Genomic DNA, 27,849 nt, shown 5'->3' on the forward strand with positions numbered 1-27,849 from the left:
TCGCCCCACGCACCCGACACACACCAAACTTCGAGGTGCGCACAGCTAAATGATGGTGTAAGAGGTCCACTGGGCAGGCGTCTGAGCCCCTCCCACCAACACTCACTGCCACCATTCCCTGTGGCAGCTCACCCTGAGGGCACTGACGCTTACGCCTCACACATGGACCCACAGTCTGCCAGTGCGGCCCTCCCTCTGTGCTCATGAACTGCCCCCTCACGCTTCCTTCATTTTCTAGCCCCGACTTCCACCTAACCTGAGGACATACCCCTTGTTCCCAGCCATCGTGTTGAGGGCCTCTGAGTTCCTGGCTATGTGTGGAGCAGAAATCATCCAGGAGGACCCTGAGAGAAACCCCCTAGACTCGAGAGAAAGGAAGACCCCTGTTTCTCTTGCCCTGCCTTCACAGCCTGCTCAGTGTGAAAGCTCGCAGCCTTCCCCAGGCCCATGACCAAGGACGGTCCCTTTATCCCCAGGAGTCCCACGGGGAGCCTGAGGACCATCACCCACAGGGTCGTCTGCCCATAGCCTCTTCTGTGGCCGAACGAGCATCCCGCCCTTAGCCATGAAAACAGAACAGCCTAGAAATCCGGCAGCCACTTCCAGTGACTGACAGCAGACAAACCGTTGGGCGACTTACCATCTGCTCCACGGCTTCCTTCACGGTGCACTGAGCTCCTACGCCCTGGGAGCCAGTCTTCTGGGTATATTCAGAGACCCAGAGAGAGAGTCCCTTTCGGACTCTGTTACAGAATCTTCAGCAGTCACTAGTTAGTTAGCAGCAGATGAAAACACAAATCTGGGGCCACCATGTTGGCAAACACCTGGAGAAAGTTGGACTTCTTTGCTCATGGGACAGCTAGACATCTTGAACTTGTGATTCTCTTTTTATTGTTATTTATTATTAGGTAGAGACAGAAATAGAAAGGGAAGGAGGGAAAGAGACAGAGAGACACCTGCAGCCCTGCTTCACCACTTGTGAAGCTTTCTCCCCTGCAGGTGGGGACCAGGGGCTTGGACTTTAACGTGAGCGCTAACCAGGTGTGCCACCGCCTGGCCCCTGAACTTGTGATTCTGTAAGCCCCAACTTGGCCATACCACTTGATCAACCATAACCTGGAAGCAGGAGACCCTCCCGTGTTGGGAAACACCTTGGCAGGTGTTTGTGCAGATAAGTGTCCAGCAGCTCCTGTCTGAGCATCTCCTGTGCGGCAGGCTCCAGGAGTTCAAGGATGTATACAGTAGGCTCAGTGCTCAGGACAAGGTACACAAGGCAGTAGAGAGAGCACATGTCTCCCTCCCTCCCTGAGGCCCCTCTGCTGATCACACAGTCTGTCTGAACTGACAGCCTCAATATTTACTTCACAGTCTGGTGCCAGCTTAGCAATGATGGAAGAGTGCTCGTGGCCCCAGACCTCCCACTGGATGATGAGCCATCACAGACGGCTGTGCGCTGGCCCATGCACCTGTCAGGCTGGGCAGGCGTGTTTGCCTTGGAAGGAATCAGAGCCTCCTGCACCCCCTCTGCCATGCCATTTGCCCATCCAGGGAGGGTACAGGTCTTTCTTATTACCGATTTAATAACAATCAACAAAATCGTAGGATAAGAGGGGCACAGTTCCACACAGTTCTGCCACTAGAGTTCCATATCCCATCCCCTCCATTGGAAGCTTCCCTATTCTTTATCCCTCTGGGAGTAGGACCCAGGATCATTATGGGGAGCAGCAGAAGATGGGAGGTCTGACTTCTGTCATTGCTTCTCTGCTGGACATGGGTGTTAGCAAGTGGATCCACACCCCCAGCCTATTTCTATCTTTCCCTAGTGGGGCAGGGCTCTGGGGAGGGGAGGTTCCAGGACATATTGGTGAGGTTGTCTGCCCAGGGAAGTCAGGTTGACATCATGGTAGCATCTGCAACTTGGTGGCTGAAAAGCAGTAAGATATAAAGCAGAACAAATTGCTTCATGATCAGGAACCTAAAGATAAGAATAGAGCCGATGAGATTTGGGGGTCTCCTATTTTGAAGAAAGCTAGTAGTCCAAGGGGCCTGTGACTTAAGTAATTTCTGCCTAAGCCCAACAGCTGACAAGTAGGTGGGCCAAAAGTGTTGTCCGGGGAGAGGGGATAGTTCTAATGACCGGTCGTGACCATGAAAGGTAGGCAGACTGGACTCCTGGGGTCCAGCATGGAAATGCCACAGCCAAGCTGTAGCCCCTGCCGCCTGTGCCGAGCACTGACTTGGTCCGTCCCCTCTGTGCTGCCCACAGCTGGAGCACTTCAGAAGCCAGGTCATCAAGGCCACCTACGGACGTATTAGGCCCTTCCAGGACAAGCCCATCACGGATCAGCAGGTTCGACTGGCTTCTTGGCTTCCCTTCTCTGGGGCTGTGGGACTCCGGGCCCTGGGAGCAGATGCTTCTGTTTTTGTTGGTAGTACATATTTTTCCACACTGTTGCTACACCATAAAGATTTGTTTTGATTTTATGGGATTTCCAGGCTTTTACAGTAAAAAAAAAAAAAAAAAAAAAACTTGTTAAAACTTCCTCAGAATGTTTCTGTGAAGATCCAATTCAGCCGCTCGGGCCTAATTCTGGACTGCAGACTTGCCTATTTAAATCTTTGTTTAATTTTTTTATTTAACTTTTAGTATTGGATGGAGACAGAGAGAGCAATCTCAGGCAGCACATGTACCAGAGTGATGTCTGCTTCTTTCTCCCTCTCTCTCTCTTCCCTTCTTTCCAATTTCTCTCTGTCCTATCAACTAAAATAAAACTTAAAAAAAAAAAAAAAAAACTCGAGTTAAAAAAAAAGTCACGTAACACAATTTCTGATTCTGGGAAACGTGTGCTGGTGACAGGGCCTGTGTTCTCCTCTGGGGCCGTCACCCATACAAGCCGGGCCTCCCTCCTTCCCCCTTCCTTTCTGTGGCTCACTGAGGCTGGAGTCTCCAGTCCCCTCTCCCAGAACCACCTTGCGTTTTAAACTGTTCGCCCTCTGTCTCGCCAGTTAATAGAAAAGATCACGCAGGTCACTGAGGACAACATCAACTTTCAGCAGCGGAAATGGACCCTGCAGAAAGAGACTCAGCTCAGCAACTCCAAACAGGAGGAGATCACAGAGAACATCGAGAAGCTGAAGGCCACTTTGGACAACTGCCAGGTGACCCTCCCTTTGCTTTTCACAGAGCTCCTTCTTGTCTTAACTTTTTCCTTCTCCAGGGCTATCACTGGAACTCAGTGTCAGCATGGCACCACCATTCCCAGTGGCTTTTTCCTGTCTTCTGCCTCCCTCTCCCTCTTCTCCTTCTTCTCATCCTCCTCCTCCCCCTTCTCTCTCTGTCTCTGTTTGTAGAGAGTCTGAGAGAAATTGTGGGAGAGCAACAAGGAGAGACACCTGCAGTAGGTGTGAAGTTTCCTCTCTGCAGGTGGAGATCATGTCCTTGTTGTTGTTTTTTTAATTTATTTATTGGGGAATTAATGTTTTACATTCGACAGTAAATACAATAGTTTGTACATGCATAACATTTCCCAGTTTTCCATATAACAATACAACCCCCACTAGCTCCTCTGTCATCCTTCTTGGATCTGTACGCTCCCCCACCCACCCACCCCAGAGTCTTTTACTTTGGTGCAATACGCCAATTCCAGTTCAGGTTCTACTTGTGTTTTCTCTTCTGATCTTGTTTTTTAACTTCTGCCCTAGACTGAGATCATCCCATATTCATCCTTCTGTTTCTGACTTACTTCACTTAACATGATTTCTTCAAGCTCCATCCAAGATCGGCTGAAAACAGTGAAGTCACCATTTTTTATAGCTGAGTAGTATTCCATTGTGTATATAGACCACAACTTGCTGAGCCACTCATCTGTTGTTGGACACCTGGTTTGCTTCCAGATTTTGGCTATTACAAATTGTGCTGCTAAGAACATAGGTGTACACAGATCTTTTTGGAGGGGTGTGTTGGGTTCCTTAGGATATATCCCCAGGAGAAGTATTGCAGGGTCATAGGGTAGGTTCATTTCTAGCCTTCTGAGAGTTCTCCAGACTGTTCTCCACAGAAGTTGGACCAATTGACATTCCCACCAGCAGTGCAGGAGGGTTTCTTTGACCCCCCACACCCTCTTCAGCATCTGCTGCTGTTACCTTTTCTGATGTATGACATTCTCACAGGAGTGAAGTGGTATCTTATTGCATTTCTCTGACAATCAAAGACTTGGAGCATTTTTTCATGTGTTTCTTGGCCAGAGATCATGGTCTTGAACCCAGGTCCTTGAGCATGATATGTGTGTGCTAATGGATGAGCTACCACCTGGCCTTCCCTAGACGTGTGTGTGTGTGTGTGTGTGTGTGTGTGTGCCTCCAGTGTTATCGCTGGGGCTCGGTGACAACACTACAAATCCACTGCTCCCGGTGGCCATTTTTTTAATTGGCTAGGACGGAGAGAAATTTAGAGAGGAGGGGAAGATAGAGAGGGAGAGATACAGAGAGACACTTGCAGAGCAGACCTGCTTCACCACTCGTGAAGCGACTCCCCCCACCACACACACAGGTGAGGAATCGGGGCCTTGACTAGGATCCCCGCATGGGTCCTTGCAGGTCATACTATGTCCACTTAACCTGGTGTGCTGCTACCTGACCCTTCTCCTTCTTCTTCTCCTTCTTCTCCTTCTTCTTCTTCTTCTTCTTCTTCTTCTTCTTCTTCTTCTTCTTCTCCTCCTCCTCCTTCTCCTCCTCCTCCTCCTCCTCCTTCTCCTTCTCCTCCTCCTCCTCCTTCTCCTCCTCCTCCTCCTTCTCCTTCTCCTCCTTCTTCTTCTCCTTCTCCTCCTCCTCCTTTTTCTTTTTCTTTTTGTTGTTGTTGTTCCTTTTCTGGTAAATTGCCCCTCTTCCCTGGAACAAGCTGGGCTCCAGTCAATGCCTTGGTCTTCTATCCGTCTTTTCTCTTATTGAAGAAGAGAACGCAAGTCAACTGAAAAAAAAAAAATGCCTCCCAGGTGAACTTGGACAAAGGGAAGGATTCCTGAGCAACTCCAGTGGCTTCTGGAAAACCTCAGTATCCAATGAGAACAAAACCCTCACGACTTCCATGTCAGCCCCAGCTAAGCCAAGCCCTGCTCTCTGATGGTCTCTTCTGACCCACAGTGGAAAGACTGCTGCCGGCCTTCCATCCTTCACTGTGGAGGATCCAGAGCAGGGAGTCTGGCCACACTTCCCCGGAACCCACACCAGATACAGCAGATCCCAGCAGGCAGCTGCTTCTGCTTTATCTGGAAATAAGCAGCTACTATTTGGGGAATCTGTGCAAACACTGACTTGTCAGCTGTCTTTCGAATCAGGAAGCCCTGTTTTCTGGCCAGCCTGTGTGCTGATCTCAGCAAGAATTCTGATGAATAGGAGTAGCCAAATTTGGTTCTCATTTTAGCCAAATTGTCCTTGGCCATTTGATTTTAGGGATATATATATATATATATCAAATGCTCACATTTATCAGAAGATGACAAGCGCCATGGACACATGCCATGAGTTCAAGTCCCAGCACCACACAGTTGTAACATAAAAACAAGGGAAGGCCCTGTGCATAGTGGGGTTTGACTGCAGTGGCTGTTGTGATTCCCCCATATATATTTAAAAAATAAACAAAATCTGGGGCCCAGTGGTATCACACATATTATCATGAGCAAAGACCTGGGTCCAAGCCCCTGCTCCCCACCTGCAGGGGGAAGCTTCATAAGTGGTGAAGCAGGGCTGCAGGGGTCTCTCTGTCTCTCTCCCTCTCTACCTCCCCCTTCCTCTCAGTTTCTCTCTGTCTCTATTAAAAAGAAAAAAATTAAGAACTAAAAAATTGCAGCTAGAAGAGGTAGATTCATCATGCAGGTGCTGAGCCCCAAAGATGACTTCAATGGCAGCTTGAAAAAAAAGAAGGATGGAAGGAAGGAAGGAAGGAAAGAAGGAAGGAAGGGAGGAAGGAAGGAAGGGAGGAAGGGAGGGAGGGAGGAAGGGAGGGAGGGAGGGAGGGAGGAAGGAAAGAAGGAAGGAAGGAAGGAAGGAAGGAAGGAAGGAAGGAAGGAAGGAAGGGGAAAAATCATATCTATCCCAGACCCTACCACACTGGAGGGAAGCTTCTGTGCTTCTATTACTTTCTCTGTCTCTATCTGAAAAAGTTGGCTTGGCATGGTTATACCCCAGTGATGGCGAAAAAAAAATTTTTTTTAACTGCTTCACTGCTTGTGAAGCGACTCCCCTGCAGGTGGGGAGCTGGGGGCTCGAACCGGGATCCTTATGACAGTCCTTGCGCTTTGCACCATGTTCACTTAACCCGCTGCACTACCACCCACCCCACTCCCATTTTTTTTTTTAAGTAGGGCTGGTAAGATAGCAGCTCACCTGGAAAGGGGCCTGGTCTGCTATGCATACAACCCAAGTTCAAGCCCTGGCCCCCACCTCACTGGAGGAAGATTTGGTGTCATGGTATCTATCTGTCTATCTATATGAAGAAAACACAGTGCAGTAAAAAAAAAAATCAAACTATAGTGTCCCCAAAAAGCTGACCTCCCCCAAGAGTAAAGCTGGGGTCCCAGTGGGCCTCCGGGAGGCACGTAGGGGAAGCTCTGCCATTCAGCCAGGTCCCGTCGGGCTCCTCACGCCCTCTTCCCGCTCCAGGCCTGTATGAAAATGTCCTGCTGCAGCAGTGACCTGAAAAAGGAGGCTGACCTGCTCCGCCACCTGCTGCTGAGCCCACCTGTGTCAGGGCTTCAGAAGGCGGCGCTGGACATCGTGCGTGTGTCACTGTCCTGGCTGGAGGACACAGAGCGGCTCCTCCAAGATGTCGGCATCCAGTTATCCGGCTCTGACAAAGGTAACTGGAACTGTTTTTTTCTTTGCATCATTGCATGACTCTCAAAATGTCGAGTTGAATCTTATCCCAACAGGACATCTGCTGAATCTGTGGCCAAGCTTCCCTTCCCTTCTCCAAACTTACTTTATGCTCCACACGAGAAATGATTTTCCTGCATGGGAGGGGAAAAAAATCACACCCAAGTGAGGCACGATTACTGGAGAAAAATGAGATGTGATATGCCGGTCCCTATTCAGGCGCCAGATGCCGGGCTATCTTCGTGGGCGGGAGACAGACAACCAGGGACTCATGGCTAAGCTCAGACGCAGTGCAATTTAATCTCTATTCACTAGAAAATCCTGTCCTTTATATCTCCTGAGGCGGAAGTGTCAGGTCGGAAGAGGAAGTAGGTAGGATCGGGGGCGGGGAGAAGGAAAAAGTGTGCAAACCAGTGGGGATTAAACGGTGGAAAACGGGATGTGACCAGGAGAGGGGGGCGGAGTGGAAAAAGAGCTTGAACCAGTGGGATTAAACCAGTGCGGGTCTCAAACAAAACAATGATTATGTAACTAGACCACAGCGTTAAGCAACGCAAGCAAACCTAACGTGATGATCAAAACAGAAGGGGTCGGGAGTCCGGCTGTAGCGCAGCGGGTTAAGCGCAGGTGGCGCAAAGCACAGGGACTGGCATAAGGATCCTGGTTCGAACCCCGGCTCCCCACCTGCAGGGGAGTCGCTTCACAGGTGGTGAAGCAGGTCTGCAGGTGTCTATCTTTCTCTCCCCATCTCTGTCTTCCCCTCCTCTTTCCATTTCTCTCTGTCCTATCCAACAACGACAACAACAATAATAACTACAACAATAAAACAACAAGGGCAACAAAAGGGAATAAATAAATAAAAATAAATATTAAAAAAAAACAGAAGGGGTCTTAGAAGCAGACCAACAGTGATAGAAGCAAAAAGAAAATGAAATTGAATCGATGCTCTATATCCATCTCTCAGAAATAACATTCATAGGTTTTTTTAATATTTATTTATTCCTTTTTGTTGCCCTTGTTGTTTTATTGTTGTAGTTATTATTGTTGTTGTTTTTGATATCATCGTTGTTGGATAGGACAGAGAGAAATGGAGAGAGGAGGGGAATTTCCCCAACTTTATGTTAGAATCTAGGTGGTAAGTGTGTGCAGTTTGACTGGAAATTCCAACTTTATGTTTGAACATTTGCATCATTAAATGTTGAAGAGGACAGTGGGCACTCTCTTTGCCCTCATAAACCGTGCAGTCTCAACAGAAAGGGGGTGGTGGAGTACTGGTGCACCTGGTGAAGTGTGTTGGTCATTACGCCAGGTCCCCTGCATGGCTTGATGCTGTGGTCTATTGACATAATCATTGTTTTGCCTGAGACCCGCCCTGCCTGCAGGGTATTGGTTTAATCCCCACTGGTTAGAATCTTCACAACAGCTGCTATGGAAGCTTGCTACCTTTGAGCTCTTTTTCTCCACCCCCTCTCCTAGCCATTTCCTTTTTCCCACTTGCCACTTCTGGTTAAAGAGATACATAAAAAGGATTGTCTGTGATCAATAAAGGCATTGCATTGCGTTCCCGCTCAGCCCCGAGTTCCTCGTCTTTCTCTCTCTGACGAAGCTATCCCGGCATGAGTGCACATGTTATAATGCACTAGGACCCAGGTTCAAGACCTTGTTCCCTACCTGCAGGGGGCCAGGCCTCATGAGTGGTATAGCAGGTCCGCAGGTCTCTCTCTCTCTCCCTCTCCCTCTCCCTCCCTCCCTCTCTCTCTCTCATCTCTCTCTCTCCTCTCTCAGTTTCTCTCTGTCGTATCAAATAAAAATAGAAAAGTTTTAAAAAGAAAAAATAAACAAACAAGAAGGTAGTGTGGGCATTTGTTGAAAAGCTGGGGACGGTTGCCAGTGAGTCTGCACGACTCCAGTCTGGTTAGGGAGGGCCTTCTGCAGAAGGCAAAGTCCTTTGTCAAAAGGGCCGTGGAGAGCATGGTAGGCAAAGGCAGTTGCATGAGATGCGAGGGTGGGGTGACCACGAGAACACAGAAAGTTAAGAGAAATGGGAATGAGGAACAGAGTTCATGAAGGCAGAGCAGGTCTTGGCTTGCAGGGTCTTGACAAGAAGCTCTGCCTCATCTTAAGAGTGGGGAGAAGTCTTCGGAGGGTCTCAGGTGAGGAACGAGTTGGAACAGGTTGCGTCTGGAGACAGTCTTCTCTGCACAAGTGCCTGGGAACCCTATTCAAGTAAAGTCCTGTTTGGGTTACAGTGCCCTAAATCTGCACTGGGGCTTTGGAGACCACTACCTGCCGAGGTTGGAATCTCATCTGTGCGCATTCACTAGCTTCGGGAGAACGGTCCTTGATTTCTGAGTACTTCTGTCCATCTGCTTTTAAAATAGGGATAAAATCTCCTGGGGGTGGCTTAAGGAGACTAAACGCTGTGACATACGTGTAAGTCGCAGAGCCTGGCTCACCACAGCATTAATAAGCGGGGGTTACCGTCAGTCGTCAAAGGCTGGGCAGCCAGATGTAGCCTCCATGTTGCTAGCACTCAGATGGGGATATGCACAGGGAGTGTCTGTTTATTCACGCCAAGGTGATTTTTTTTTTTAATTTTTGTTGAGTAAGCTAAAGCTTTACAATGTGGTCATGACACATGAGTATGATGTCATTCTGCACCAGCCACCTCCCTCAAAGCTCTCCCCCTCCCCTTAGGACCCCCCCCACCTCTACACATGGCAGCAAATGGGGCTCTTTCAGCCACAAGCATACAGGTGGGTTGTGGCTCTAAGATCCATTCCCACACCTCCTCTGCGGACTCACGGCAACAGGTGGCTCCCAGCTGCCATGTGGTTAAACGAGGACTCACTCTAATTCTTTCTGGGATCAAAATCCCAGCTTTTAAAAAAATCTTTATATATATTTTTTTTTTAATTTTCTTTATTCCCTTTTGTTGCCCTTGTCTTTTTATTGTTGTAGTTATTATTGTTGTTGTTATTGATGTCATTGTTGGATAGGACAGAGAGAAATGGAGAGAGGAGGGGAAGACAGAGAGAGGGGGAGAGAAAGATAGACACCTGCAGACCTGCTTCACCACCTGTGAAGCAACTCCCCTGCAGGTGGGGAGCCGGGGACTTGAACCGGGATCCTTACGCAGGTCCTTGCGCTTTGCGCCACCTGCGCCACACTGCGCTACCTGCCGCCCAACTCCCAACCCCAGCTTTTTAACTACCTACTACCTGTCTCTTGGAATAGTCCCCTAAGAGACCAAACACACCTGACAAGCTTAGCTGGTAAATCCTGAAATCTGTTCCCCAGAGAATTATTGGTGGATGGCATCAGGAACAGCCTAGGAGGCTGGGAGTCACTACTCAAGACCTCAGTGATGAGGGGTCTGCCTCGCATTCCTGATGGGAAGATACGAAATGTCTCAGAGGGAGTCTGGACAGACAGTTCCCCACTTCTGCAGCCTGCATTCTCGTGCTCCTCTTGATAAGGGCAAGAAAGAAGTCCACAGTTTTCTGTGCAAGCTCAGTTGTTTGTAGCTATTTCTGCAAGACTTTGTTTCGATTCTAAGATTCGCCTGCATGCATAGACAATCACTCTCCTTATGCATGAAATGAAGTATTTTTAAATCATAAAAAAGTTGCAACACAATACTCATAGTATATTCCTGTTCTTCGTTCTTTAACATGATGACATCTGATCAAAAGAAAAATTGGGAGGAAAAAAAAAAGGCTTAAGACTATTGAGAGTGGGCAGGGTAGATATCATAATGGTTCTGCAAAGAGATTCTCATGCCTGAGGCTCCAAAGTCCTAGGTTCAATTCCCTGCACCACCATAAGCCAGAACTGAGCAGTGCTCTGGTTAAAAAAAAAAAAAAACTATTGAAAGCATGAGCCCAGCATGATCTTGACATATGTCCATCCATGCAGTAGCTCTTACTGGTAGCTCTACTGTGTGTCAACCACTAAAGAGAATTCCATATTATGGATTTCTGTAATGTTTGAATTTGCATAGCAGACACATATAATTTCTGTAACTAGAAATATGATGAAGAATTATTCCTTCTTCCAAAGAGAGACATTCTGTTATGGTTATAATTCAAACGCTCCCACACACACACACACACACACACCATCAATATTCTTGACTTCCTCTTCTCATAATTCTCTTGGCCTCTTCTGATACACAGCACAATGCTAGACCCCTCCTAATGTCGCCACTGCACTCATGAGGCTCCCCCAGCCCAAGCAAGCACTACGCAGGTCATCTTGCTCACCCCACCCCCTGACCCCAACCATCTGACTCCTCACCCAACCCAATCTTTACTCTCAAATCTTTACTTTGCTTCTCCCACCCAACTTGAGACTAGCACTGAAAACCTGGACACCCCTCTGACTCTTAACCATGTTCCCTGATCTACTCCGAGGAGAGGACTTTTTAAGAAATGTTTTTAGGGAGTTGGGCAGTAGCACAGAGGGTTAAGCGCAGGTGGTGCAAAGCGCTAGGACCCGCGTAAGGATCCCGGTTTGAGCCCCCAGCTCCCCACCTGCAGGGGAGTAGCTTCACAGGTGGTGAAGCAGGTCTGCAGGTGTCTGTCTTTCTCTCCCCCTCTCTGTCTTCTCCTCCTCTCTCCATTTCTGTCCTATCCAACAACAACGACATCAATAACAACCATAAAAACTGAGGACAACAAAAGGGAAAATAAAATAAATATAGGAAAAGAATTTTAAAAGAAATGTTTTAAAATATTAATATGTTTATTCTGCATTTCTGAGAAATTGAGGGGACAGAGGAGCTAGAGAGGGTAGACTAGCTGTCAGAGACCTGGTCATATCTGCAAACATCTCTGATTATCACAACCAGGGAAAAGGATCCAGGGGAGAGAGAGAGAGAAAGATGCTGCTAAGTGTCCTATAAGGCCTAGCAGGGGACCACAACAGCCAAGAACATTATTTTTGTTGTTATTATTATTATCATGATCAGTGATTTAATAATGATGAACAAGATTGTAAGATAACAGGGGCACAATTCCACACAGTTCCCACCACCGGAGTTCTGAGCCCCATCCTCTCCTCTGGAAGATTCCTTTTCTTTATCCCTCTGGGGATATACATCAGAATTCTTTATGAGGAGCAGAAGGTGGGAGTTCTGGTTTCTGTAATTGCTTCTCTGCTAGACATGGGCATTGGCAGGTGGATCCATCCCCCCAGTCTGTTTCTGTCTTTCCCTAGTGGGACAGGGCTCTGGGGAAGGGAGGTTCCAGGACACATTGGTGAGGTTGTCTGCCCAGGGAATTCAGGATGGAATCCTAGCAGCATCTGCAACTTGGTGGCTGAAAGGTGGTAAGAAATAAAGCAGGACAATTCGTTTAATCAACAGGAACCCAAAGGTAGGAATAGAGCAGATGAAACTAGGGGTCTTCAGGTGGGAAGAAGCTGAGATGTTAAGGATGTTCCCAGGGCCCCATGACTGTAGTAAGTTTTACCTGAGCTGGACAGCTAACATGCAGGTGGACTGAAAGTACTGTCTGGGAAGATAGGGTCAGAGTTGAGAACAGGGCTAGAAAGTTGAATCAGGGCAAGAACTGTTTAACCCAATGTCAACATTGCTGCCCTTAAGACACCCAGCTAGCGGGAGTCGGGCAGTAGTGCAGCAGGTTAAGCACACGTGGCACAAAGCGTAAGGACCGGTGGAAGGATCCCAGTTGGAGCCCCCGGCTCCCCACCTACAGGGGAGTCACTTCACAAGCGGTGAAGCAGGTCTGCAGGTGTCTGTCTTTCTCTCCCCCTCTCTCTGTCTTCCCCTCCTCTCTCCATTTCTCTGTCCTATCCAACAATGACATCAATAACTACAACAATAATAAAAAAAGCAAGGGCAACAAAAGGGAATAAATAAATATTTTTTTTAAAAAAAAGACACTCAGCTAGCTCCTCCTCCTCTCATGTGTCAGAGTTTTTACTGAATGAAAAACACTCTTCCTCAAGCCAAGTCTCTGTCGCCTCAGCAGATGAAACTCAGCAATGACTCAGACCCTGGAGGCACCGCGATCTGAGTCCCGGCTCAGCCCTTTGCCAGCTGTGTGGCATTCAGCAGCCATGTGTCCCAGAGACCAGCTGCCTCATCTGTTAAAAAAAAAAAAAAGCCAATGATGAGACAATACCACAGGACAACCGGTCGACTGCTTAGCAGAGGCCTGGGCACACAGAAGACATGCTGGGTACACGGCTGTGATCTGTCTTGCTGGCCCTTTTCAGGCTATTGTTCTAGACCTGCCACTAATCGGCCTCGGCCTTCTACTCCAGTTCTGCCTTCTGCTCCCCCCTTCTCTCAATACCTGGTCTAGCCCAGTAAGGTTCCATCTTCTCCTGCGACAAGCACTTCCTCCCCTCAAACTCTTCACCTGCATTCAACTTTCATACACACACACACACCTTCCTATCCACCTTCACCTCCTTTAGTTCTTCTGACTGCTGTAAGGAGTTCTGGGTGGTCCGGGAGGTGGTGCAATAGATAAAGCACTGGACTCTCAAGCATGAGGTCCTGAGTTCAATCCCCAGCAGCACATGTTCCAGAGTGATGTCTGGTTCTTTCTCTCTCTCTCTGCCTGTCTTTCTCATAAATAAATAAAATCTTTTTTTTTAAAAAAAAAAAAAAAAGAGTACTGGAAACTTAATGACTTCACACACTAATTTTTTTTAAATATTTATCTATTCTCCCTTTTGTTGCCCTTGTTGTTTTATTGTTGTAGTCATTATTGTAGTTGTTGATGTCGTTGTTGTTGGATAGCACAGAGAGAAATGGAGAGAGGAGGGGAAGACAGAGAGAGGGAGAGAAAGACAGACACCTGCAGACCTGCTTCACCACTTGTGAAGTGACTTGCCTACAGGTGGAACCGAGATCCTTATACCAGTCCCTGCACTTTGTACCACGTGCACTTAATCCACTGCGCTACCGCCTGACTCCCACTAATTTATTCTTACAGGGTTCTGGAAATCAAAAGTCTAGCATCAGTTTCACTGCATTAGATTCAGGGTGTTGGATGGACTGGTTCCTGCTGAAGGCTCTAGAGAGAACCACACCTTTGCCCTCTCCATCTCAAAAGCTGAAATGTGTTTATTTGGGAACAGAACAGAATGGCAGTCTGAGAGGTATAGATGCCTGATCAGAAACCCAAAGTGTGTCCAAGAGGAAACACCCAGGCTGGGGAGTCTTCCAAAGAGACCAAGAAGGTCTGACAAAGGGGACACAGACAAACACAATCAGGTGAAGATGGCACATGGTGACATGGTCGTGTGGTGAGGGCAAAGGTCACTTTCAAAGTCCTGCCAAACTGGATATTTTTGTTCTGGCTGTCTTCTCGGGATGTTTGCCCGTTGGTCCGGCTCAGGAGTTTGGTGGAGTTTAAAAAGGCCTGTAGGCAGGTTTTCTTGTGGTGGCTTATTCCAGCGCTGTTTTTAAAATGGCTCCAGCCATGTCAGGTAGACATGACCTAGAAAACAGAGGGGCTGAGTTGAATTGATACTTAAACTACTTCTCGCTTCTCTTTCTTAGGCATACCCTTGTATCTGAAATGTCTTCTGGAACATTATAAAAAAATGAAAGTCCATACCCAAGAACTTCAGGTAAACGGTTAACGTTGGATGTTCTTTCCAGTTCACCTGTAGCGTTTATATAGTGGGGTGTGTCTCTGTGTGTGTGTCTGTGTGTGTGTGTGTGTCTGTCTGTCTGTCTGTCTGTCTGTGTCTGTGTGTGTGTCTGTGTGTGTGTCTCTGTGTGTGTCTCTGTGTGTGTGTCTCTGTGTGTCTGTGTGTGTGTCTGTGTGTGTCTGTGAGTGTGTGTCTGTGTGTGTGTCTGTGTGTGTGTATGTGTGTGTGGTGTGTGTGTGTGTGTCTGTGTGGTGTGTGTGTGTGTCTGTGTGTGTGTCTGTCTGTGTCTGTGTGTCTGTGTCTGTGTGTCTCTGTGTGTGTCTCTGTGTGTGTTTGTGTGTCTGTGTGTATGTCTGTGTGTGTGTCTGTGTGTGCCTCTCTGTGTGTCTGTGTGTGTGGTGTGTGTGTGTGTCTGTGTCTGTGTGTGTGTCTGTGTCTGTGTGTCTGTGTGTGTATGTCTGTGTCTGTGTGTGTGTCTGTGTGTGTGTCTGTGTGTGTGTGTCTGTGTGTGTGTGTCTGTGTGTGTCTGTGTCTGTGTGTGTGTGTCTGTGTCTGTGTGTGTGTGTCTGTGTCTGTGTGTGTCTGTGTCTGTGTCTGTGTGTCTGTGTCTGTGTGTCTGTGTCTGTGTGTGTGTGTCTGTGTGTGTGTGTGTGTGTGTGTGTGTATGCGTGTGTGTGAAGCTGATAAATCTGCATCTTCCGAGAAGTGAAATGGCACTACCTTCTACCTTCTGCACATGAAAACGTTCAGACAAGGGGCCAGGTGATGATGCACCAGGTTGAGCACACGCATTACAATGCTCAAGGCCCTGAGTTCAAGCCCCCGGTCCCCACCTGCAGGGTGAAGCAGGGCCGCAGTTCTCTCTGTCTTTCTCCCTCTCTCTCTCCCCGTCTCTCTCTCTCTCTCCCTTCTCAATTTCTCTCTGTCTCTACCCAATACCATTGTCAACTGCAGAGGAAGTGGAAACCAGAAGAGCGAGCAGGGCCAGTCACGGAGAGCCGGCTCCTTCCTTTGCTTGCAGTGTTTGCTGACATCGCACTGGCCAAAGCCAGTCAGGTGACAGAGTCAAGGGCAAGAAGAGGAGGAGGAGCGGCTGTTCTCCAGAGGGAAAACACAAACCAGAACTGGGACTGGGTTTGGTGCACCGCGCTGGGGTGAAGGGCTCTGGGGCAGGTGGGCGAGGAGTGTTCAGGTCCTAGAACATGGTGGTGAAGGAGAGCCTGGTGGGAGGTTCGCGTCTTCTGTGGGGGTGGGGGAAACAGCATAATGCTTATATGAAGAGAGATTCTTGGGGCAGAGGTAGATAGCATTAATGGTTATGCAAACAGACTCCCATGCCTGCGGCTCTGAAGTCCCAGGTTCAATCCCCCTGCACCACTATCAGTGAGATCTTTGCAGTGCTCTGGTAAAAATAAACTGCGCAAAGCGCAGGGACCGGCGTAAGGGTCCCAGTTCGAGCCCCTGGCTCCCCACCTACAGGGGAGTCGCTTCACAGGCGGTGAAGCAGGTCTGCAGGTGTCTGTCTTTCTCTCCCCCTCTCTGTCTTCCCCTCCTCTCTCCATGTCTCTCTGTCCTATCCAACAACAATGACATCAATAATAACAACAATGATAAAAAAACAAGGACAACAAAAGGGAATAAATAAATATTTAAAAAGAAAGAAAGAAAGAAATTATATATCATGCAGAAAACTGACAACTGTCACACATGTACCAAATACTGTATTTTACTGTCGACTGTAAACCACTAATCTCCCCAATAAAGGGGAAAAAAGGTTTGTTCGCTACCACAGAGCCTTCTAGTTCCAGAAGTGCAGATTTCTTTTCTGTACAACTCCGGCTTGTCAATAAGTTAGGCTCTTCAGCTTCTGCAGCTGTCCCTCATATTCTGATTCTGCAGCTGAAAGTCAAAGCAGCCAGAGGGCTCAGGGGCGTGAACCCAGATCCTTGCTCATGGCAACATATGCCCTGCTGAGTGGGCCGCCCCCTGGCCCCCTGTAGTTGTTTCTGAGCACCCTGGCCATATAGTCCCTGAGGACGTGGCCTCGGACATGGTGGCACTGTGTGATTAAAGCGTATCGACGCCCCACTGGAGTGCGTGACGGTTGTGACCCTGTTCTGTTAACGCTTTATTGACAACAATGCGCCTTGGACCAGACTAAGTCTGAAGACAGTGAGTTAAGTCTAGATTCAATCTGTCCTTCTTATTTTACAGACAGAGAGAACAAAGTTCAGTGTGTTTGTCTGTTTTGCCTCCAGAGTTATCGCTGGTGCTATGAATCCACTGCTCCTGGAGGCCTTTTTTTTTCTTTTCCATTTTATCGGAAAGGACAGAGAGAAGTTGAGAGAGGACGGAGAGATAGAGAGGAGGAGAGAAAGACAGACACCTGCAGACCTGCTCTACCACTTGTGAAGGGTCCTCTTTGCAGGTGGAGAGCCGGAGACTTGAACCCAGATCCTTGCACAGGTCCTTCCGCTTAGTATCATGTGTGCTTGGCCAGCCGCACTACCGCCTAGCCCCCAGAGTTCAGTGTCTTTATACAGCATAGCTAGCTGGTGGAAGAATCAAGACACAGGCCTTCTGCTCCCTGTTCACTGATGTTCTCATATACTCAACAATAATTATTAATCATTCAAAATACCATTTACTGGCCTGCTCCTACGGACCAAGCACTGTGCTAAAGCTGTCAGTGTCTTATTTAATCCTGGCGACTCTAAGACCTTAAATATTGTCATCAGCCTCACTGTCTAAAGAAAAGGGCATCTAGAAAGAATAGATGTGAGAGTCTATTCAGATGTCAAAACCTCTGTTCTTTTCTTTTTAGTTTTTCTTTTGCACCCTGGAACTTCACAGCTGTGCCATTCCATCACTCCTGATGGACTCACTCTCTTTTTCTTTTCTTTTTTTTAAAGATTTTATTTATTTATTAATAAGAAAGTTAGAGAGAGAGAGAGAGAGAGAGAGAGGACACCAGACATCACTCTGGTACATGTGCTGTCAGGGATTGAATTCAGGACCTCATGCTCGAGAGTCCAGTGCTTTATCCACTGTGCCATCTCCCAGACCACTCTTTTTTCTTTCCTCTGAAAGGAAGAAGGGGAGACAGAGAAGGAGAGATGCCGCCACATGTGCTGGGCATGGTGCTCCCACGTGACGTCAGGCAATCAAAGCCAGGGCTTCGTATATGTGAAGCGTGTGCTCTGTCGGGTGAACTCTCTCCCTCTGCCCAGAGTTCCTAACTAACCACTGTGACCCGGCTGCTTCCACAGAAGTAACTAAGTCAAGCAGAGCTTTTTCTGCATCTGTAAGAAAAATTTGTATAGCCTTCCGTCCCTCCGCAGGAAAAGCAACTTGCAGAAAAGACAAGACGCTCCCCCCTCAGTGTCAGTCTCTCTTCCTCTCCTTTCAGATCAAATTAAGCAGCTCTCAGGAAACACAGCAAGTTTTGCTGCAAGAAAAGCTGAAGGAGCATCTGGCAGAAAAGGAGAAGCTGAACGAGGAGAGGCTACAGCAAGAGGAGAAGCTGAACGCCAAAATCAAGAGTTTAATGGAAGACAAGGCGGTAAGGGGTCCTGCCATTGTCTTACTGCTAGTCACTGAGGAAAGGGCCTTCCCCATGAGAAGCTGAGGGCATGAGCTTAGGCAGAAAAATCTACAAGACTCCATGGAACAAACCTAGCCAGGGTAAGGGATTTTGAAGGCATGACTGGGAAGCTGGAATTTCAGAATGCAGAGCGATGCCAGCCTGGCAGAGCGAGGCTACTGAGATTCTGGAAGCAGTAGCTCAACTTGTTTACATCTTTCAAATGATTTCTGCAAGTCTGAGTCATCTCTGCAGCTCCTGGTAGACAGATTTGAAGAGCTGCAAGACTAACGTCATAGTCAGTTTTGATGTGTGTGAGTGTGAGTGTGTGTGTGTGTGTGTGTGTGTGTGTGTGTGTGTGTGTGTGTTTTGCTTCATACACCTCAGGAAGCAAAAGGCGCAAACTGCTACTTGCTTTTCTAGAAATTAATTCCAATTAGAAGATACTTTATAGGGAGTCGGGCGGTAGCACAGCAGGTTAAGCACAGGGGGCGCAAAGCGCAAGAACCCGTGTAAGAATCCCGGTTCGAGCCCCCACTCCCCGCCTGCGGGGGGGGGTCACTTCACAGGCAGTGAAGCAGGTCTGCAGGTGTCAGATTCTCTCTCCCTCTCTGTCTTCCCCTCCTCTCTCCATTTCTCTCTGTCTTATCCAACAAGGATGGCAACAATAATAACTACAACAATAAAACAAGGGCAATGCAAGAGAATAAATAAATATTTAAAAATAAGAAGAAGAAGATACTTTACAGCAGTGCCTCTCAAACTGAAAGCTGCCCACGAATCCCTTGGGGATATTGTAATGCAGATGGCAGCTGCAGGTCTAGGGTGGGATCTAGGTGTGTGTGTGTGTGTGTGTGTGTGTGTGTGTGTGTGTGTGTGTGTGTGTGTGTGTGTGATTGGAATGAGAGAGAGACCAGAGCCCTGCTCAGCTCTGGCTTCTGGTGGTGCTTGGGACTGAACCTGGGACTTGAGGGCCTCAGGCAGGAGAGTCCTTTGGCAGAACCGTTGTTATCTTGGCATTTCTGAGCAGCTCCTAGTTGGGGCTGACCGATGAGTTCTGCAGGTCACATTTGCAGCAGCATCAGAGGAAGGGTTTCACAAAATAAGAGCCCACTGGGCTGTGGTACAGATAAATAAAGATTCCGGGGACCGGGCAGTGGTGCACCCAGCTCAGCGCACATAATACCATGCACAAGGACCTGGGTTCAAGCCCTGCTCCCCACCTGCAGGGGAGATGCTTCACAAGCAATGAAGCAAGTCTGCAGGTGTCTGTCTTTCTCTCCCCCATCTCTAGCTTCCCCTCCTCTCTCCAATTCTCTCTGTCCTATCCAATAAAATGGGGGAAGAGTATGATGTTATGAAGTTTCTCTTAAATATGTGAATGGATATGGGGTGGAAAAGAAAAAATGCCCAAACAGCGACAATAATATTGATTAAAAGTAAAAAAAAAAAAAAAAAAGGATAGGGATTCTTCAGACCCAGTGAATCAGTCTCTACAGACGATCTTCATCATAGCCCTGGGGCCGAGCCCACTGAATATTCAGAAAGCCGTGGTGAATTTCACAAGCTCATTACCATCACCCCAGATCAGCGGCTCACGACTTTGGTAGCATGCTTGTCATTTAGGAGATTAAAAACACTAATGCAGGGGGTTGGGCGGTGGCGCAGCGGGTTAAGCGCAGGTGGCGCAAAGCGCAGGGACCGGCAGAAGGATCCCGGTTCGAGCCCTCGGCTCCCCACCTGCAGGGGAGTCGCTTTATGGGCGGTGAAGCAGGTCTGCAGGTGTCTGTCTTTCTCTCCCCCTCTCTCTCTGTCTTCCTCTCCTCTCTCCATTTCTCTCTGTCCTATCCAACAACAAAACAACGCCAACAAGGGCAATAATAACCGCAACGAGGCGGCAACAAAAAGGGGGAAAAATGGCCTCCAGGAGCGGTGGATTCATGGTGCAGGCACCGAGCCCAGCAATAACCCTGGAGGAAAAAAATTAAATTAATTAAATTAAAATTTAAAAAAACACTAATGCCGGGAGTCGGGCAGTAGTGCAGCGGGTTAAGCGCAGGCAGCACAAAACGCAAGAACTGGCGTTAAAGGATCCCGGCTCCCCGCCTGCAGGGGAGTCACTTCACAAGCGGTGAAGCAGGTCTGCAGGTGTCTGTCTCTCTCTCCCCCTCTCTGTCTTCCCCTCCTCTCTCCATTTCTCTCTGTCCTATCCAACAATAAAGACATCAATAACAGCAACAATAATAACTACAACAATAAAACAAGGGCAACAAAAGGGAATAAATAAAAATTATTTTTTAAATCTTTAAAAAAAAAAAAACAAAACACTAATGCCTTGCCACATCTCTTGACTCCCTGCAGGGGCAAAGCTTTGTGAGGGGGTGAAGCAGGGGGTTCAGGTATCTCACTGTCTCTCTCCCTCTCTATCACCCACTTCCTCTCAATCTCTCTCTCTCTCTTTCTCTCTCTCTCTCTCTCTCTCTCTCTCTCTCTATATATATATATATATATATATATATATAATAAATAAAAATATTTTTAAAATGCAAAAAAATAAACACTAATGCCTGGCAGGGGGCCAAGACGGCCAACTGAGATGGCCTGTGACTCTCTCCTTTGGCATAAACAGCCAAACCACAGTGAACACAAGGGATGGGTCAGCGTCTAGGTGACAAGGCAGGTATAGAGAAGGAGGGGAAAAAAAAAAAATCTCCATCCACAACAATGAGCCACAATTGGAAAACAATCTGTGAGGCAGAGTGTGCTCTGGCCTGAGGCCTGGGTTGCATCTCAGACTTGAACCGGTGTCCAATAGCATGGTGGCTATTGAGCATTTAAGACCCTGAACTTTTTCTGGTCACTGCGCAGGTCCAAACACAGACCTGTAGACCATGTTCTCATCACTGAGCATCAGACACAATGAGGAGATCGAGGGAGCCAGCTGGTGGCGCACCTGGTGGAGCGCACATGTTACATACAGCGCATAAGGACCCAGGTTCAAGCCTCCAGGCTCCACCTGCAGGGGGAAAGCTTTGCAAGTGGTGAAGCAGGGCTGCAAGTGCCTTTCTGCCTCTTTCCCTCTCTATCTCCCCCTCCCCTCTCAATTTCTGGCTGTCTCTATCCAATAAATAAAAATAAAGAGATTTTTTAAAAGACCGAGGAAGCTACCCACACTATTGGGCCAAGGTAGGAAGTTGAAGAAAACCTCCGATTCAGATCTTTTAAAAAATACTAATGTCAGGGGTTGGGCAGTGGCGCAGCGGGTTGGACACACGTGGCACGGAGCGCAGGGACAGGCTCAAGGATCCCGGTTTGAATACCTGGCTCCTCACCTGCAGGGGAATCACTTCACAGGCAGTGAAGCAGATCTGCAAGTATCTCTTTCTCTTCCCCTCTCTGTCTTCCTCTCCTCTCTCCATATCTCTCTGTCCTATCCAACAATGAACAACATCAACAATAACAATAATAACCACAACAAGGCTACAACAACAGGGGCAACAAAAGGGGGGAAAAGCTCATTAACTCAACTCTTTCTCATGAATTTTGACTTGCCTGAGACTGTGTCAATAGTAAGAAATTCATTTACCAAGATAATATCCCTTTGACATTATGAACGGTTAACAGTGTCCACCTGATCTGTGCACACGCTAACTTTTTTGCTAGTTGACAATTTGCGAGATTTCAGAGGCGTAATTTCACACCCCAGCCGTCACCTAAGCTCTGCGTCCCTTCCCAGAACTCCCCTGGTTCTCACAAAGTCTCCGAGACAGTTAGGCTGATTTTTTCTGTTTGCTGGTAAGCCTGCATTGCTGGTAAGCCTGCATTCCACATGTGGATGAAGCCACGGAGTAGTTGCCTTTCACCTCTTAACTTATTTCGAGAAGCATATTCACCTCCATTATGTCTAGGACACAAGATCATTTTTTACTACAGAGTAGTAGTCCCTTGAGTGTATATAACTTCTTTATCCAGCCATCTGCCAATGGGCATTTAGGTTGTTTTTGTCCCTTGGCTACAGTGAATAATGCAGCTACTAGGGCCAGGTGGTGGCGCACCAGGTTGAACACACCTGTTACAGTGCACGAGGACCCAGGTTCAAGCCCGCAGTCCCCACCTGCTGGGAGAAGCTTCATGAGTGATGAATCAGTGTTGCAGGTGTCTCTCTGTCTCTCTATCTTCCCTTTATCTCTTGATTTCTCTGTTTCTGTCCAATAAATAAGTAAAAAAAAGATATATATATATACATAGATAGATATAAGTTACAGCTATGAACATAGGGGTCCACACATTAATTATTTAGATCAAGGATCGGCAAACTTGTTCTGTAAAGAGCCAAAAGTAAGTCCTCACAGCTTTAAGTGAAACAACCTACTACAAAAACAGCTCAGCACACCGGCTTAAGCACACATAGTACAAAGCTCAAGGACCCATGCAAGGATCCTGGTTCGAGTCCCCTGCTCCCCACCTGCAGGGGTGGGGAAATCCCTTCACAGGCAGTGAAGCAGGCTACAGGTGTCTGTCTTTCTCTCCCTCTCTCTACCCTCCCCTCCTCTTTCAGTTTCTCTCTGTCCTATCCAACAACAAAAATGGGGGGGGGGAATGGTTGCCAGGAGCAGTGGATTCATAGTGTCGGCACCAAGCCCTAGCAATAACCCTGTAGCCAAAAAGCAAAACAAAAAAAAAACTCACTCATAAGTTAATTAGTGAAACAGAGTGGATGGCATATTTCTAGCCACACAACCTCTAAATAAAGGCCCAAAGTACTTCCAAACACACACAACCCCTATGTTCACAGCTGCATTATTCACAAGAGCGAAAGAGTGGAAGCAGCCTAAAGGCCCAGCCACAGATGACGAGCTAAAGAAGTTATGAGATGAATACCCCATGGAATACTACTCTGCAATAAAAAAGATGATATTGCATCTTTGGGGACAAAACGAATGGAACTGGAAATGATGATGCTTCATCATAGGTAAAGAAGCACCAGGTGGCTTCAGTCACTGTGGAACCTAGAGCTCTGATTTACACGAACCTGCCCCACCCCACCCCAAAAAAAAAAAAATCCAAACAAAACAGAAGCAAGCAAACTCAAAGACTTGTGAGAACTTTGGTGGTGATCCTTGGGAGGTGGGAGGGTAGGGGCACAACTCTGGTGGTGGGTGTGGTGTAGAACCAGAAATTATAATGTTACAACCTTGTAACAAACTATTAGTAAAAAAAAAAAAAAAAAAATTAAATATATGAAACAGCCACCAGGTTCCAGATGCTAACATGATGCCAATCGGACTTCCCTGGGCAGACGACCCCACCATGCGTCCTGGAGCCCTGCTTCCCCAGAGTCCTGCCCCACTAGGGAAAGAGAGAGACAGGCTGGGAGTATGGATCCACCTGTCAACGCCCATGTTCAGCGAGGAAGCAATGACAGAAGCCAGACCTTCCACCTTCTGCATCTCACAATGATCCTGGGTCCACACTCCCAGAAGATTAAAGAATAGGAAAGCTATCAGGGGTGGAGATTGGATACGGAGTTCTGGGAGTGGGCATTGTGTGGAAATGTATCCTTCATATCCTATGGTCTTGCCAATGTTTCTAGTTTATAATAATAATAAATAATAATAATACATATTTAAACTATATATATGAAATGCACACACACACACACACAGAGTCTTCATTCATTGATTGATTTTTCAACCTACTTACTCAGTTCATAGTCCCAGGGAGCCAGAGTCATCCTAGCAGCTCAGGGCACAAGTAGGTGCCACCGTGGCCAGGATGCTCTTACATTATGGGGCACATCAGAGACAGAAAGGGCAAGAGAGAGAGAGGAGACTGGAACCACTGAGATAGGTCAGTCAGCCTACTACAGACACTTTGGGAGTGTCGGGGAAGCCCACACAGATTTGGAGGAAACACAGACCCCACACAGTCAGCACTCCTGACTGGGAAACCTTTATTTATTTATTTATTTATTTATTTATTTATTTATTTATTTATTTTTATTGTAACCAAACAGCCTTCATTGTGAACTTGCCTGCTGAGAGCACAGCAGTGTCCAGATAGAACCAGTTTGCAGTAAGAGGACCTGATCCCCAGGTCAGAGTTTCCCAAGTCCCGGTTTAGAAGACACGTTCAGGAGTCAAGCGGATCAGGGTTTGATTCCCTGACTCACGTGATGCATTAACAGCCCGAGCAGATTCCTTCATCTCTCTCAATCCGTTTCCATCTCCGCACAGGAGAGGCTGCAGGAGAAGTGGCCAGCCCTTATTAAAGAAGGGTCGTCAGATTCCCCTCACGCCAGCCCACTGCAAGAAGCACGAGGGAAACTGAGGCTCCTACAGCTTCTCCCTTGCCCACAGGCACACAGCTAGAAACAATCTGTGTGGATCGCTAATCCGGGCCAGCCCATCCCAGACCCCAAGGCTCTCAGTCCTGACATGGTACAGAGCTGGGTGAACCTAGCGTTAAAGTTCCTGCCATGGTAACTATTAAACAGTGCTCATTGACTTTCAGGCTTTGGAGGCAATCTTGACTCAAGAGAAACACAAGGCAAAGGAAACACTGGAGGGAGAGCAGAAAAGAGTCCAAGATCTGGAGAGCTGCTTGACCCGTCAGAAGAAGGTAGGTAGCTCAAAGGCATATGGGCCGCCTGAGCCCAGAGCAAGGCCGTGCATCTAGGAAGTACTGACACAGTCTGGGCCTGCCTCCTCCAGACCCCATGTTCTCAGCTCCTAGTTCTTCTTCTTCTTGCGTTTGCCCTTCTTCCGTAGCCAGTCAACAGCATCAGGTTGAGCCTGATGTCAAGTTTCGAGACCTCCTTTGAATCTGCAGAGGTGGCAGCCGTTGACTATGTGGGTCATAGTCTGTCTGGAGCCGCAGGGGCAGTTCGGGTCTATGCTAACCACAACTCTACCTTCCCCCACACACACACTCCCTGGAGCTGCTGCAAGGAGTGAAGGGCTTACCCACATGGTGCTTGGCACCAAGTCCAAGTTCCTGCCATGGTAACTGTCTATTCAACAATGGTCATCGGCTTGCAGGCGTTGGAGGAAAGCTTCACTCAAGAGAAGAACAGAGTGGAGGAAGCATTAGAGGAAGAACGAACCAGAGTCCAAGATCTGGAGAACCGCTTAGCCCACCAGAAGGAGGTAGGTTCACGGCCCAGGGACAGCCAACTGGAGCCCAGTCCTAGCGTGAAGGCTGTACAGACCTAAGTGCCAGTGACGGGGATGGAGAGGGGACAGAGGCTTGCAGAGCTTCCCTGGAGTGATCTGCAGTCACTGGGGAGGGCTCAGTTCCTTTGAAAACAAGCCTGGAGGGCAGGGGGACAGAAAGAGACACTCATAGGCTGTAGCCCTGACAAGCAACTGGAAACATTGCAAACACTGACCTATAGCTACGGCCGGGTCCTGAGACACAAGCCAGGACTGATGACATGCCATCTTCTGTGTGGAGATCGTGTCCGAATGCTGAATAAAGGGGTCGCAGGGCCTGGGGACGCTGGGACTGTGGGTGTCCTCTGAGCAACACGCTAAGTCCATCCACCCTTCAACTCTGCCACTGGAGAATGTTCTGGGGGGCAGGGCAGCCCACCACAATGCTGAGGTCTCAGTTTGGTTTGGCAGGAAATTCTTCCTGGGGGTTAGGTCAAGATCTCCTTCCCCTTCCCCTTCCCCTTCCCCTTCCCCTTCCCCTTCCCCTTCCCCTCCTCCTCCTCCTCCTCCTTCCCCTTCCCCTTCCCCATCTTCTTCTTCTCCTTCTTCTTCTCCTCTTCTTCCTGCTCTTCTTTTTTCTTCTTCTTTTTCTTCTTCTCCTGCTTTTTCTTCCTCTTCTTCCTCTCATCTTCTCCTTAATCCTCCTCCTCCTCCTTCTGTCTATCACCTTTATTTATTGCATAGAGACAGCCAGAAATCTAGAGGGAAAAGAGGGAAGAATAGTGACTCAGAGAGACATCTGCAGCACTGTTTCACAACTCGTGAAGCTTTCCTCCACAGGTGGGGGCTGGGGGCTTGAGCTTGGTTCCTGTCTGTCTGTCTGTATATCTATCTATCTATCTATCTATCTTCCCCTCCCCTCTCAATTTCTTTCTGTCCTATCAAATAAAGCAGGAAAAGATTTAAAAAAGGAGAAATGGACACTTGGAGTGGTTGGATGTGTAGTGTCAGCACGGAGCCCTAGTGATGACTGTAATGGGAATAAAAAAAAATCAATATATATTTTATTGATTTATTATTGGATAGAGACAGTCAGAAAGTGAGAGGGGAAGAGGAGATAGAGAGGGAAAGAGACAGAGAGACACCTGCAGCCCTGCTTCACCATTCGTGAAGCCTCCCCACCTCCAGGTGGGGACCCAGGGCTTGAACCCGCCCTGTAATGTGTGCGCTTAACCAGGTGCGCCACCGCCTGGCCCCTGAAATAAACATTTTTGTAATAAAAGTAAAATACAAAAGTGATGTACAGAAGCCCCAGTTCAAGGCTGCAGGTGTCTCTCTGTCTCTCTCCTTCTCTCTCTTCCCTCCCTCTCTCAATTTCTCTCTTGTCTCTGTCCAAAATAAATAAATTTTTTAAAAAATGATTGCCACCAAGGTTATCCCTGGGTTTGGTCCCAACACTACAAATCCACTGCCCCTGGTGTCCTTTTGTGTTTTTTTTTCCTTCTTCCTATTTTATTTGATGTACAGAGAGAAATTGAAAGGTTGGGAGACAGAGAGACACCTGCTGACTTACTTCACCACTCGTGAAGCATCCTCCCCTGAAGGTGGGGGAGCCGGGGCTCAAACCCAGATCCCTGTGCATGGTGATATGTGCACTTGACCAGATGCGCCACCATCCAACCCCCTATAAATAAAACTAGATATATTTTAAAAGGGGAGGGGCTGCCAAGTACCACAGATTCATCATGCAAGCACCAAGCAGCGGCAATAGCCCTGGTGTAAATAAGTAAATAAATCTTTTCATCCTCTCTTGAAAAGTCAGAAAAATTGGCTTTTGGGGCTAGGGAAACAGTGTAATAATAGTTCTGCAATAGACTTTCATGCCTGAGGCTCTGAATTCCTTGGTCCAATCCCCTGTACCACCATAAACCAGAGCTGAGCAATGCCCTGCCCCCCCCCCTCTCTCTCTGTATCTATCGCTCATTAAATTTTTTTTTAAAAAGATAAAAGATAATTCTGCTTTCATTTCTACTTGGCAAAACTGGACTGGAGTTGAACCAAGTAGCAGCTGAACTGCTGGAGTTGACCCTGTTCACCAGTCTTTGCCATTCCCTCCCTGCTAGCTGCCCACCCTGTAGGCAGCTGAGTGTGCGGTTCACTGTTTTCTTCCCCAAGGGAGGTTTGCTGGAACCAAAGACAGTTCTACAACCACAGAGGCCTAGAGTAGGATCCTCCTCTCCTTTTTTCTCTTCTTTTCCCTCCCCTCCTCTCCTCTCCTGGCCTCTCCTCTCTCCTCTTCTCAGAAGGTGTCATACTTCTGTTGACGTGTCCAAAATGGCTTTTGGGGAAAACATTATTACAAGCTTGGCTTCTGTTTACCTTGTGATCACTCTCAGCTCTGAGTCTTCCACAAAATGCTTCAGTCCTGAGACGTGAAGGAGTGAAGTGCAGACTTTACAGGCGGGTGCAACACAGGTTTGAATCCTGGCTGGCCTACTCACTACTGCAACAGACCTCTCAGCATCACTTCTTTAAAAAATATTCTTTATTGGGTAGAGATAGCCAGAAGTCAAGAGGGTAGGGGGAGATAGAAAGGCGGGGGGGGGG

At 47.8% G+C, this 27,849-nt stretch overlaps 1 protein-coding gene across 1 annotated transcript in view; it reads left to right on the forward strand.

Annotated features, from left to right (window-relative positions):
- FHAD1 (forkhead associated phosphopeptide binding domain 1) overlaps positions 1 to 27,380 on the forward strand; it is a 137,306-nt gene extending 109,926 nt beyond the window's left edge. The window contains exons 12-19 of the mRNA XM_060201016.1: positions 2,267 to 2,350; positions 3,007 to 3,159; positions 6,658 to 6,853; positions 14,411 to 14,481; positions 17,915 to 18,067; positions 24,602 to 24,709; positions 25,129 to 25,236; positions 27,366 to 27,380. Coding sequence (XP_060056999.1) covers positions 2,267 to 2,350; positions 3,007 to 3,159; positions 6,658 to 6,853; positions 14,411 to 14,481; positions 17,915 to 18,067; positions 24,602 to 24,709; positions 25,129 to 25,236; positions 27,366 to 27,380 — 888 coding nt within the window. The remainder of the gene's footprint in view (positions 1 to 2,266; positions 2,351 to 3,006; positions 3,160 to 6,657; positions 6,854 to 14,410; positions 14,482 to 17,914; positions 18,068 to 24,601; positions 24,710 to 25,128; positions 25,237 to 27,365) is intronic.
- Positions 27,381 to 27,849: the final 469 nt, after the last annotated feature.

The sequence above is a fragment of the Erinaceus europaeus genome, chromosome 11, assembly GCF_950295315.1.
Source record: "Erinaceus europaeus chromosome 11, mEriEur2.1, whole genome shotgun sequence".
In the NCBI taxonomy this organism is placed as follows: Eukaryota; Metazoa; Chordata; class Mammalia; order Eulipotyphla; family Erinaceidae; genus Erinaceus; species Erinaceus europaeus.